The 14,672-nt window shown below is 43.2% G+C and overlaps 1 protein-coding gene across 3 annotated transcripts in view; it reads right to left on the bottom strand.

Moving 5' to 3' along the window:
• Positions 1-14,672, bottom strand: part of NOS3 (nitric oxide synthase 3) — a 1,079,476-nt gene that overhangs the window by 219,617 nt on the left and 845,187 nt on the right. For all 3 annotated transcript variants that reach the window (XM_086940927.1, XM_086940926.1, XM_086940928.1), the window contains one exon: positions 7,624-7,811. In XM_086940927.1, coding sequence (XP_086797053.1) covers positions 7,624-7,811 — 188 coding nt within the window. The remainder of the gene's footprint in view (positions 1-7,623; positions 7,812-14,672) is intronic.

The following is a 14,672-nucleotide window of genomic DNA, read 5'->3' on the forward strand; positions in this document are numbered from 1 at the left end:
GGTATTAGTAGTCATCTTGTGTCGAGTGTATTTGGCATTAGTAGTCCTCTTGTGCCAGGCGTCCTTGGCATTAGTAGTCATCTTGTTCCAGTTGTCCTTGGTATTAGTAGTCATCTTGTGCCAGGTGTCCATGGCATTAGTAGTCATCTTGTACCAGGTGTCATTGGCATAAATAGTCATCTTGTGCCATGTGTCCATGGCATTAATAGTCATCTTGTGCCAGGTGTCCATGGCATTAGTAGTCATTTGTGCCAGGTGTCCTTGGTATTAGTAGTCATCTTTTGCCAGGTGTCCTTGGCATTAGTAGCCATTTGTGCCAGGTGTCCTTGGCATAAGTAGTCATCTTGTGTCAGGTGTCCATGGCATTAGCAGTCACCTTGTGCCAGGTGTCCATGGCATTAGTAGTCATTTGTGCCAGTTGTCCTTGGCATTAGCAGTCATCTTGTGCCAGGTGTCCTTGGCATTAGTAGCCATTTGTGCCAGGTGTCCTTGGCATAAGTAGTCATCTTGTGCCAGGTGTCTTGGCATTAGTAGTCATCTTGTGACAGTTGTTCTTGGTATTAGTAGTCATCTTGTGTCGAGTGTATTTGGCATTAGTAGTCCTCTTGTGCCAGGTGTCCTTGGCATAAGTAGTCATCTTGTGCCAGGTGTCCATGGCATTAGTAGTCATCTTGTGCCAGGTGTCCATGGCATTAGTAGTCATCTTGTACCAGGTGTCATTGGCATTAATAGTCATGTTGTGCCAGGTGTCCATGGCATTAATAGTCATCTTGTGCCAGGTGTCCTCGGCATAAGTAGTCATCTTGTGCCAGGTGTCTTGGCATTAGTAGTCATTTGTGCCAGGCGTCCTTGGCGTTAGTAGTCATCTTGTGCCAGGTGTCCATGGCATTAGCAGTCATCTTGTGTCAGGTGTCCTTGGCATTAGTAGCCATTTGTGCCAGGTGTCCTTGGCATTAGTAGCCATTTGTGCCAGGTGTCCTTGGCATAAGTAGTCATCTTGTGCCAGGTGTCTTGGCATTAGTAGTCATCTTGTGACAGTTGTCCTTGGTATTAGTAGTCATCTTGTGTCGAGTGTATTTGGCATTAGTAGTCCTCTTGTGCCAGGCGTCCTTGGCATTAGTAGTCATCTTGTTCCAGTTGTCCTTGGTATTAGTAGTCATCTTGTGCCAGGTGTCCATGGCATTAGTAGTCATCTTGTACCAGGTGTCATTGGCATAAATAGTCATCTTGTGCCATGTGTCCATGGCATTAATAGTCATCTTGTGCCAGGTGTCCATGGCATTAGTAGTCATTTGTGCCAGGTGTCCTTGGTATTAGTAGTCATCTTTTGCCAGGTGTCCTTGGCATTAGTAGCCATTTGTGCCAGGTGTCCTTGGCATAAGTAGTCATCTTGTGTCAGGTGTCCTTGGCATTAGCAGTCATCTTGTGCCAGGTGTCCTTGGCATTAGTAGCCATTTGTACCAGGTGTCCTTGGCATAAGTAGTCATCTTGTGCCAGGTGTCTTGGCATTAGTAGTCATCTTGTGACAGTTGTTCTTGGTATTAGTAGTCATCTTGTGTCGAGTGTATTTGGCATTAGTAGTCCTCTTGTGCCAGGTGTCCTTGGCATAAGTAGTCATCTTGTGCCAGGTGTCCATGGCATTAGTAGTCATCTTGTGCCAGGTGTCCATGGCATTAGTAGTAATCTTGTACCAGGTGTCATTGGCATTAATAGTCATCTTGTGCCAGGTGTCCATGGCATTAGTAGCCATTTGTGCCAGGTGTCCTTGGCATAAGTAGTCATCTTGTGCCAGGTGTCTTGGCATTAGTAGTCATCTTGTGACAGTTGTTCTTGGTATTAGTAGTCATCTTGTGTCGAGTGTATTTGGCATTAGTAGTCCTCTTGTGCCAGGTGTCCTTGGCATAAGTAGTCAGCTTGTGCCAGGTGTCCATGGCATTAGTAGTCATCTTGTGCCAGGTGTCCATGGCATTAGCAGTCATCTTGTACCAGGTGTCATTGGCATTAATAGTCATCTTGTGCCAGGTGTCCATGGCATTAATAGTCATCTTGTGCCAGGCGTCCTTGGCATTAATAGTTATCTTGTTCCAGTTGTCCTTGGTATTAGTAGCCATCTGTGCCAGGTGTCCATGGCATTAGTAGCCATTTGTGCCAGGTGTCCTTGGCATAAGTAGTCATCTTGTGCCAGGTGTCTTGGCATTAGTAGTCATCTTGTGACAGTTGTTCTTGGTATTAGTAGTCTTCTTGTGTCGAGTGTATTTGGCATTAGTAGTCCTCTTGTGCCAGGTGTCCTTGGCATAAGTAGTCAGCTTGTGCCAGGTGTCCATGGCATTGGTAGTCATCTTGTGCCAGGTGTCCATGGCATTAGCAGTCATCTTGTACCAGGTGTCCATGGCATTAATAGTCATCTTGTGCCAGGTGTCCATGGCATTAATAGTCATCTTGTGCCAGGCGTCCTTGGCATTAGTAATCATCTTGTTCCAGTTGTCCTTGGTATTAGTAGTCATCTTTTGCCAGGTGTCCTTGGCATTAGTAGCCATTTGTGCCAGGTGTCCTTGGCATAAGTAGTCATCTTGTGTCAGGTGTCCATGGCATTAGCAGTCACCTTGTGCCAGGTGTCCATGGCATTAGTAGTCATTTGTGCCAGGTGTCCTTGGCATTAGCAGTCATCTTGTGCCAGGTGTCCTTGGCATTAGTAGCCATTTGTGCCAGGTGTCCTTGGCATAAGTAGTCATCTTGTGTCAGGTGTCTTGGCAATAGTAGTCATCTTGTGTCGAGTGTCTTTGGCATTAGTAATCATTTGTGCCAGGCGTCCTTGGCATTAGCAGTCATCTTGTGTCAGGTGTCCATGGCATTAGGAGTCATCTTGTGCCAGGTGTCCATGGCTTTAGTAGTCATATGTGCCAGGCGTCCTTGGCATTAGTAGTCATCTTGTGCCAGGTGTCCATGGCATTAGTAGTCATTTGTGCCAGGCGTCCTTGGCATTAGTAGTCATCTTGTGCCAGGTGTCCATGGCATTAGTAGTCATTTGTGCCAGGCGTCCTTGGCGTTAGTAGTCATCTTGTGCCAGGTGTCCATGGCATTAGCAGTCATCTTGTGTCAGGTGTCCTTGGCATTAGTAGCCATTTGTGCCAGGTGTCCTTGGCATTAGTAGCCATTTGTGCCAGGTGTCCTTGGCATAAGTAGTCATCTTGTGCCAGGTGTCTTGGCATTAGTAGTCATCTTGTGACAGTTGTCCTTGGTATTAGTAGTCATCTTGTGTCGAGTGTATTTGGCATTAGTAGTCCTCTTGTGCCAGGCGTCCTTGGCATTAGTAGTCATCTTGTTCCAGTTGTCCTTGGTATTAGTAGTCATCTTGTGCCAGGTGTCCATGGCATTAGTAGTCATCTTGTACCAGGTGTCATTGGCATAAATAGTCATCTTGTGCCATGTGTCCATGGCATTAATAGTCATCTTGTGCCAGGTGTCCATGGCATTAGTAGTCATTTGTGCCAGGTGTCCTTGGTATTAGTAGTCATCTTTTGCCAGGTGTCCTTGGCATTAGTAGCCATTTGTGCCAGATGTCCTTGGCATAAGTAGTCATCTTGTGTCAGGTGTCCATGGCATTAGCAGTCACCTTGTGCCAGGTGTCCATGGCATTAGTAGTCATTTGTGCCAGGTGTCCTTGGCATTAGCAGTCATCTTGTGCCAGGTGTCCTTGGCATTAGTAGCTATTTGTGCCAGGTGTCCTTGGCATAAGTAGTCATCTTGTGCCAGGTGTCTTGGCATTAGTAGTCATCTTGTGACAGTTGTTCTTGGTATTAGTAGTCATCTTGTGTCGAGTGTATTTGGCATTAGTAGTCCTCTTGTGCCAGGTGTCCTTGGCATAAGTAGTCATCTTGTGCCAGGTGTCCATGGCATTAGTAGTCATCTTGTGCCAGGTGTCCATGGCATTAGTAGTCATCTTGTACCAGGTGTCATTGGCATTAATAGTCATCTTGTGCCAGGTGTCCTTGGCATAAGTAGTCATCTTGTGCCAGGTGTCTTGGCATTAGTAGTCATCTTGTGACAGTTGTTCTTGGTATTAGTAGTCATCTTGTGTCGAGTGTATTTGGCATTAGTAGTCCTCTTGTGCCAGGTGTCCTTGGCATAAGTAGTCATCTTGTGCCAGGTGTCCATGGCATTAGTAGTCATCTTGTGCCAGGTGTCCATGGCATTAGTAGTAATCTTGTACCAGGTGTCATTGGCATTAATAGTCATCTTGTGCCAGGTGTCCATGGCATTAGTAGCCATTTGTGCCAGGTGTCCTTGGCATAAGTAGTCATCTTGTGCCAGGTGTCTTGGCATTAGTAGTCATCTTGTGACAGTTGTTCTTGGTATTAGTAGTCATCTTGTGTCGAGTGTATTTGGCATTAGTAGTCCTCTTGTGCCAGGTGTCCTTGGCATAAGTAGTCAGCTTGTGCCAGGTGTCCATGGCATTAGTAGTCATCTTGTGTCAGGTGTCCATGGCATTAGCAGTCATCTTGTACCTGGTGTCATTGGCATTAATAGTCATCTTGTGCCAGGTGTCCATGGCATTAATAGTCATCTTGTGCCAGGCGTCCTTGGCATTAATAGTTATCTTGTTCCAGTTGTCCTTGGTATTAGTCGCCATTTGTGCCAGGTGTCCATGGCATTAGTAGCCATTTGTGCCAGGTGTCCTTGGCATAAGTAGTCATCTTGTGCCAGGTGTCTTGGCATTAGTAGTCATCTTGTGACAGTTGTTCTTGGTATTAGTAGTCTTCTTGTGTCGAGTGTATTTGGCATTAGTAGTCCTCTTGTGCCAGGTGTCCTTGGCATAAGTAGTCAGCTTGTGCCAGGTGTCCATGGCATTGGTAGTCATCTTGTGCCAGGTGTCCATGGCATTAGCAGTCATCTTGTACCAGGTGTCATTGGCATTAATAGTCATCTTGTGCCAGGTGTCCATGGCATTAATAGTCATCTTGTGCCAGGCGTCCTTGGCATTAGTAATCATCTTGTTCCAGTTGTCCTTGGTATTAGTAGTCATCTTGTGCCAGGTGTCCATGGCATTATTAGTCATCTTGTGTTGAGTGTCTTTGGCATTAGTAATCATTTGTGCCAGGCGTCCTTGGCATTAGCAGTCATTTGTGCCAGGTGTCCATGGCATTAGCAGTCATCTTGTGCCAGGTCTCCATGGCTTTAGTAGTCATTTGTGCCAGGCGTCCTTGGCATTAGTAGTCATCTTGTGCCAGGTGTCCATGGCATTATTAGTCATCTTGTGTTGAGTGTCTTTGGCATTAGTAATCATTTGTGCCAGGCGTCCTTGGCATTAGCAGTCATTTGTGCCAGGTGTCCATGGCATTAGCAGTCATCTTGTGCCAGGTGTCCATGGCTTTAGTAGTCATTTGTGCCAGGCGTCCTTGGCATTAGTAGTCATCTTGTGCCAGGCGTCCTTGGCATTAGTAGTCATCTTGTTCCAGTTGTCCTTGGTATTAGTAGTCATTTGTGCCTGGTGTCCATGGCATTAGTAGTCATCTTGTGACAGGTAAACCTGTAAACTTGTAGACTTGTAGAGCGCGATTGCTGCCCGGAGGCGTCCAAGCGCTAGGTGTTAATGACATTATTAGTCATTTGTGCCAGGCGTCTTTGGCATTAGTAGTCATCTTGTGCCAGGTGTCCATGGCATTAGTAGTCATTTGTGACAGGTGTCCTTGGTCTTAGTAGTCATCTTGTGTCGAGTGTATTTGGCATTAGTAATCATTTGTGCCAGGTGTCCTTGGCATTAGCAGTCATCTTGTGCCAGCTGTCCATGGCATTAGTAGTCATTTGTGCCTGGTATCCTTGGTATTAGTAGTCATCTTGTGTCGAGTGTCTTTGGCATTAGCAGTCATCTTGTACCAGGTGTCATTGGCATTTATAGTCATCTTGTGCCAGGTGTCCATGGCATTAGTAGTCATTTGTGCCAGGTGTATTGGCAGAAGTAGTCATTTATGTCAGTAGCCATGGCATGCGAGTTCTCGGTGTGGAAATAGTCCGGGTGCCAGATGTCCGACTCATTGGTATTAGTAGCGGGCAGTGTGTGCCACGTGGCCTTGTTGCTAGTAGCCGGCTGTGCAAGCCTACTGTGTTGTGTGTGAGTGGTCATGGTACCCCTGTCTTTGAGTAGTCATGGCATGGGAGGCGGTCAGGGTGTGCCAGGTGTTCTTGACAGAATCAGTGTGTTTGCGTAGTCAGGATGTGTCAGGTGTTAGTGTTAGCATCGGGGTGCCACGTGCCCTTCCTGTTAGGAGCTTTGTGCGCCAGCCAGGTGCCTATGTGTGAATGGCCGGGATGTGGAACGTATCCTCAAGTGTGAGCAATGAAGTGTCGCCACGTGGGCCAGGATGTAACCCCTGTAACGCTCGGGAAGGGGGGCCTGTGAACCCGAACACCTCCTGCTGGTTCCTATTGCAATCCGAACTCCTGTGTTATTCTATTCCCTTGATGGAAGGGTGGGACAAAGGAGGCGTTCTGTTTTCATGATCACCAACACCCTGTCCGGGTTTTTGCGGCTCTTTCTGGCTGTGAGAATGTTTTTCCAATGGAGGTGCGGAGGAAGGGGAACAGTGGCACGTCATGCGCGGCACATGACCTTAAGATGAGGCCCAAGGACTCCCTTACTGGCTGCTCCGCCTAACGCTTCCTGCCTGGCCATGGTCCCAGCACCTTCCCGCTGCTGATAACCTCACCCCGAGCCGCCCAGCCCTCCCACGATAGACAGCAGATACGTCACCGGCACCCCTGCATCCTGCAGAGCTGACGCCTTGTTAACAAAACAACTGGGTATTTTTGATCTGCCGGGACCAGCTCTCCATTTTGGTAAAACGCATGGAACTAAGAAATATATGTTTGAAGAGATTTGATGTTTATGGAGGAGGGAACCATTAGGTCTTCTTACCTAAACGTGTAAGGAGAAAAGACACTGAGGCCCCGGGCGGTACGGGGTAGTGGGGGGGGGGGGGGGGGGGGGCAGTTAGTCTACTGTACCGCTACCTGATACATATGTGGCCTGGTAGTCCTTCCCCCGGAATAACCAGGTGCGGAGATAATGAAACGCATCGGCCAAACAACCGGGCAGAGGGTGGCAAGAGACCTGATTCAGGCAGCACAGACTCACGACGGGTGAAGCCAAAAACGGCTTGATTTTCGCTGCCTTCCGCCTGAAATTATCTCTGCTTCAATAAAGTTTAGTCGGGAAAATATAACGTTCCCCCGATCTTTTCCCACAAATCTCTCACTTTCCTGGGGTAAAATGTTGACAGGAATAATGATGTCCCCCACCCGGCCCCCTCCCCAGCTTGAGCGGCGCATGCACTCTTCCATCCCTACCCCAACTCCAAGCAGCCTAGCAGCCTCACTGCCTCCCCCCCCCCCCCCCCCGCATGGTCCCTCACAGCAACAGTCTACAGCTGTAAGCAAGGGGGTGAACTGACGCATTAAACACACCAGACTGTGGAAAACCCCGCATTTCTTTCTTTCGTCTCACAGAATCCTTGACTAGCTCTTTCCCCGTGCAATTGTTGGAATGAAGAACAGATTCGCACCGCAAATTGTACATTGAGAGCAGCAGCAGTGGTTGCCCCACAGGTTGTGTAGAGTTATTGTTACCTGCATCACTCTTTTCCAGGACCTCCACCAGGATGGTCTCATTGTCAGGTGGTGGGTCTTCCACTCGCTCCAGCAGCGCTTCTACCAGCTCCAGGCGATTGGAGGGAAAGATTCCAACATGGTCCCCAGGTACGTACTGCAGCTCCTTCTTCCCCCCGATATCCAGACGGACGAGGATGGTGGACCGGCTGCAAAATACCCAGGTAAAAAGAGGGGTCATTTAAAGGTACATTTTTGAGAAGCTCAACAGCTGCTAGACTGTGGTTCCTCACAAAATAGAGGGTCTCTCTTTCAGTATATGGCCAAAACGCAATGTGTCTACTTTTCTATTCCATATTTAAATTTAACAGACTCCTGGAATCGATACACGACCATACTCTTAACTCTAAGAGACCAATTTAGGGCTTGGAGGACAGGGTACTCCATCACAAATGTGATGGAGTACCCTGTCTACCCTGTCACCAACACGTTTCGACCCTCACGGTCTTGGTCATCGTGATCAAGACCGTGAGGGTCGAAATGTGTTGGTGATGGTGGAGTGAAATAAAATTGCTGGAACAGAATAATAATGAGAGGCTTGAATCCACCTCGTATGTGAGCACCGGTTCGAGCTGCGTGCTGTGCATGGAATCAATTGATGAGCTATAAATATATATATATATATATATATATATATATATATATATATATATATATATATATATATATAATATATTCACAGAAAAAACCATAGGTTATAGACCATATATAGTTAGGAATTTGCATTTACAAAACCTTGAAAATTCACTGAAAAAACCATAGGTTATAGACCATATATAGTTAGGGATTAGCATTTAAAAAACCTTATTTTATTTGCACAAAACCATTGAAATTCCATATATAGTTAGTTGCACTAACTATATATCGCGGACCCGCAATCCACTGCTAATGATGTCACATATTACATCATTCATGACATGGTCAGTGACATCACTGATGACATCACTGATGACATCTCAAATGACATCACTGATGACATCACTGATGACATCTCATTTGACATTACTGATCACATCACTGATGATATCATTCATGTGATAATACGATGAACCTCTTCAGGCTCTAATATAACCTTAGATACAATCAGTGTAAACAGACACTCACAGACTGTCACACATCCATGGAGTTACTCACACACCTAGTCAGTTATGCCAAAAATCAATCACATCTCCATTTCCTTAACTATACAGTTATACACACCTTACTTATTCAAACATATACTAACACATATTTACTCTCTTATACAATCCTTGATACAACTTCACAATGATTCATACAGCCACTCTCACATTCACTGACTCTTATGTTCAGTTATTTATATATGTCAACTCTCACATGGAGTGTGTTTTACATATGTACTTACTTTGACATGTAGAACTGAGATATCCATTCACTCACCAATATACTCATGCACACAGTCAACTGTCCATACAGCTGTTTCTACATGCACTTTTGAACCCATACACCTAGGGAATCAACCGCTCACACATCTATGCACAGAGTTATACACCTCCCAGCCACCCACACACACACTCAGTCTCCCATACAAATACTTGGGCAACCATTCAATAACCCATATAGTTACTGATATAGCTACTGATTTAAACATGCAGCAGTTTACAGAAGAACATAAATATTGATTGCCAAATTAAGACACTTTAATCACTAACCCATGCACTCAGTGAGACACATTTAATCATTCTCTCATACAGTCAGTCATGCACCTACTAAATCCTTCATCCAGACACTTATACATCCACTCATTCTTCAATATGTAAGACATATTTTAACTTTACAGAAACATACAGTCACTGGGTGTTGTCATCAGTGATGTCATCAGTGATGTCATTTGAGATGTCATCAGTGATGTCATCAGTGATGTCACTGACCATGTCATGAATGATGTAATATGTGACATCATTAGCAGTGGATTGCGGGTCCGCGATATATAGTTAGTGCAACTAACTATATATGGAATTTCAATGGTTTTGTGCAAATAAAATAAGGTTTTTTAAATGCTAATCCCTAACTATATATGGTCTATAACCTATGGTTTTTTCAGTGAATTTTCAAGGTTTTGTAAATGCAAATTCCTAACTATATATGGTCTATAACCTATGGTTTTTTCTGTGAATTTCATTGGTTTTTTAAAAGCTAATATCTATAGCTGTAAAATATATTCTTTATTAAGTGACGTATCACGTAGCCCGTGAGACGCCTCATGATGCATCGCATAACCGTGACGTATCGTCTCTGCAGCGCAAACCAAACCCAAAACGTAAGCGCGCCAGAACACGCTTAAAGATATATATATTTTTTTTTAACCTTAATTAGACAAAATCCACACGTGCACATATCACAAACGTTCAAAAAACACAATATGTCGGACTACCGTTACGCTGCCGGTTAGCTGCCCGGTTAACGTACCAGGAAGCACCTTTACCGCGAAAATCGCAAATTTTTTTTTTCACCCCCCAGGGAACTTTAATAGCCCCCTCATCAATCCTAGGGGTTCAGGAGGGGTCTGCCTTACCCCTTTCATTCATTTACACCTTTTTTTTTTCCACCTCTTGTCTCTCGATCCCACAGAGAGACAAGATGGCGGCCGCTCCAGACTGTTTACAATGATAACAGCCAATCAGCTTCTCCTCAGACTCCCGTTACACTGCCGATTAGCTTCCCGGTAGCTGCCCGGTTAGCTGCCCAGTTTGCGTACCAAGACGCGTCTCTACGGCGTTTGTTTTTTTTTGGCCCCACGTGGCTTTATAATATCCCTCTCATAAATCCTAGGGGGTCAGAAGGGGTCTACCTTGCCCTGTTTCCTTCATTTCCCCCTTTGTTTTGGCCTCCTCCTGTCTCTCGATCCTACCGAGAGACAAGATGGCGGCCGCTCCGGACTGTTTACAATATTGACAGCCAATCAGCTACTCCTCAGACTCCCGTTACACTGCCGGTTAGCTTCCCGGTTAGCTGCCCGGTTAGCTGCCCGGTTCGCGTACCAAGACGCGTCTCTACGGCGAAAAAATCTGATTTTTTTTTTTTTTTTGGTTACACTGCCGGTTAGCTTCCCGGTTAGCTGCCCGGTTAGCTGCCCGGTTCGCGAACCAAGACGCGTCTCTACGGCGAAAAAATCGGATTTTTTTTTTTTTTTTTTTGGGCCCGGCGTGGCTCTATAATATCCCCCTCATCAATCCTAGGGGGTCAGGAGGGGTCTACCTTGCCCCCTTTCCTTCATTTCCCCCTTTGTTTTGGCCTCCTCTTGTCTCTCGATCCTACCGAGAGACAAGATGGCGGCCGCACCGGACTGTTTAGAATGTTGACAGACACCGGAGAGCCAATCAGCTTCGCTTTGCAAAGTTCCGATACGCGAAAAGTTCGCGAACCGGTTAGCTGCCCGGAGCGCTGTTACAGATATATATCTTGATTTAAACGTTAATTTCTCAAAATCCACTGAAGCACATATATTGAGACCTAGCAAAGGCACATCGGGGTACCAGTCCCTACAATTTTGCCAAGTTTCGTGGAAATCCATTCAGCCGTTCGGGCTAAAAGTGAGTCCAACCGCCCTATGGAAATTAACATGGGAAAAACGCGTTTTGGGACCCCCCTTTTTTCTCGGCCCCCCCTTGACGAACCCCCCCCAAATTTTCAGGAGCTACTCAGAAACAAAATGTGCCATTTTCCTGAAAATTTCAGCCGATTCCGTCCACAAACGCCAAAGTTATTAGACATAGAATTTTCAAAAGTCCCATAGGAAAAAAATCCTAACTATATATACCTACTGGCTATCGCCAGTAGGTAATATATATATATATATATATATATATATATATATATATATATATATATATATATATATATATATATATATAACCAAGACAGTTTTTCTGTCGAAACGCGTTACAACTAGACCATTAAACCTACACTTGGTGACATTTCCTGAGAGTGCGTTTTTACTTGAAACTCTTTGTGTGGTACTATTGTCCGGCAGGCTCCGCCTGCACCACGCACCACCTTTCTATGGGCCTCGCTTTTCCAGAAGGTGTTCTGTTGTGTTGTGATATATATATATATATATATATATATATATATATATATATATATATATATATATATATATATATATATATATATATATATACACACAAATGTCTATCTGTTCAATCTATCTATCTATCTATCTATCTATCTATCTATCTATCTATCTATCTATCTATCTATCTGTCTTTCTATCTTTGAACATAGAAACATACATACACAATAAAACCATAAAAATATAAACAATTGAATAAGAAAAGCTATGATAATTTATTTAGACAATAAAAAATATAGAAAAATTGAAAACCCCACAAACACAAAAAAATACTATCAACATAAAAATAAATTTAGAAATAAAATCCTTCAACACTCCATCAGCTACTGAAAAGCAAGGCAGGCTGACAATGGAGTCGTGCCTTAATACCCACTGTGGATTTATTTGCATCCATTTCGCTGAAATGCATCCCACCTTAAACTAAGGACTCCAGATCCCAGAAACGCCACTGTTTTGCTAATGCCCAGAGGGCGGGGACTGATTACCAAGGGGAGAGCCTCAGCAGCTGAATTAACTTTGCCACTGACGAAGAGAGCTCTTGCTCTCAAAATGCATTTGGCATTGTATTTCATAAGAAACCTCACCTTTGAAAACCTGCTGGCAAGTACTTGAAAATAAAGGAGTTCGTGATTGAGTTTGTGTGTGGTTGCTCCCAAAAGGGTTCCTGCGCTTGTGTTGGATATATATAAATATATATATATATATATATATATATATATATATATATATATATATATATATATATATATATATATATGTATATATATATATATATATATATATATATATATATATATATATATATATATATATATATATATATATATATATATATATATATATATATATATATATTCACTCCACAAAACATCAAACGATATTGATGAAAACAGGACGCCCAGAGCTGCAGTTGTATAAAGTTTTATTCAGCAGATGAGAAAAGTTCCACGACGCGTTTCGCCATTACGGCTTGATCACGCTCGTCTCGTGGCGTAAATCACTATTATTTAAACACCACACCCTAGTGCAAACATTAGCATCACGAAAGCCTTGTGGCGGCCATCTTGTAACATGCAAAATTGCCTTATCCACTGTTCAATATTGGTATTCTGACTCGCAAAGTACATTTTACATACATCAGTTGGGTCGTAGGGTATAAGACCGTCAAAATCAAATATTGTTTTGCCACATTAACATATTACTCAATTTAATATGCATTCCGGTAAAAAGTATGAAATATACTGATACACACGTCCTGCTCAGTGTTAAACATTATCATCTGTGCCCATTAACATTTTGCCTTGTTTTACTATGGCAAACGTAATCCGCAGACCAAAAATGTCGCTCCTTTCATATACAAAAGGGCTGCCCCGTGATTGGTGGTTGTATCTTTGCGTCACTGTTTGTTTATATTGCATTTCTTAAGCGCGATCACAACAATCTACGAGCAGGATGATGAGTATTAGAGGCCAACATAATATCTGTATTTGTACACGACCCAATTCAATGAAAGAACACCAAATAAATATGCATTTCATTCGACTCAACAATCGTGATCATGTTGCTATAGAAACCTGTCACGTGTTCTGACTACAGCAATATTGCAGAACGTCAATTACCAGGTGAATGGTGCCCCAGTGGGAAAGCGTAAAGTGTTATTCAAGTTAAGACCATGCAGCCATTGAACATCTCAAACAAGACAATTCAATTATCATCAGAGAAAGTGACAAAGGTGGTAATGTGGTGGTATTAGATAAGATCAAATACTTGGAAGAGGGTTATCGACAATTGAGTGATGAGAAGTGTTACTGTAAAGTCAACAGAGATGAATTACTGGGATCTAACATCAGATATAGGGAAATGCTATGTGAATGGAAAGACAAAGGGTTAGTGGAGCAAGAAGAGTATCAATATCTATACTGTGCACATCCCGGAACACCGGTGTTATACTTGCTTCCAAAACTGCACAAGGACCCAAAGAACCCCCCAGGCCGCCCAATAGTGTCCTCAATAGGTTCACTATTGGAGCACACGTCCAAATATATAGACTATTTTTTGAGGCCATATGTTATGTCTCTCCCTTCATACATTAAAGATACCACCCACTTCCCTACAATCATAAATGGTGTTTAAATAATGGTGATTTACGCCACGAGACGAGCGTGACCAAGCCGTAATGGCGAAACGCATCGTGGAACTTTTCTCATCTGCTGAATAAAACTTTATACAACTGCAGCTCTGGGCGTCCTGTTTTCATCAATATCGTTTGATGTTTTGTGGAGTGAATTTACACAGCCAGCTGGTGGCTGTAACAGGACCGCCCACGCCAGCCTATCTCCTAACCAGCAGTGGTGGGGAGCATATATATATATATATATATATATATATTCACACAAATGTCTATCTGTTCAATCTATCTATCTATCTATCTATCTATCTATCTATCTATCTATCTATCTATCTATCTATCTATCTATCTATCTATTTATCTATCTGTCTTTCTATCTTTGAACATAGAAACATACATACACAATAAAACCATAAAAATATAAACTATTGAATAAAAAAAGCTATGATAATTTATTTAGACAATAAAAAATATAGAAAAATCGAAAACCCCACAAACACAAAAAAATACTATCAACATAAAAATAAATTTAGAAATAAAATCAAATAATATAAAATATAAAAAATAAAATAATTAATGCTATAAAATCTATTTAACCGATATTATGAAAGTTATGGACTTCGGAGGGGTTAGATTTATTGTTTCCATTCCAGTCATTGCAATAATAGGGAAAATATTGGACTTCCAAAACCTGGATTTACTATTCCTACTCCAGTAGGGAAGGCGTTGGAATTCAGACTGGTGACATGTACTATTCCCACTCCAGTCTGCACAACAGTAGGGAAATAG

The sequence above is a fragment of the Lissotriton vulgaris genome, chromosome 10 (assembly GCF_964263255.1).
Source record: "Lissotriton vulgaris chromosome 10, aLisVul1.2, whole genome shotgun sequence".
NCBI classification, from domain to species: domain Eukaryota; kingdom Metazoa; phylum Chordata; class Amphibia; order Caudata; family Salamandridae; genus Lissotriton; species Lissotriton vulgaris.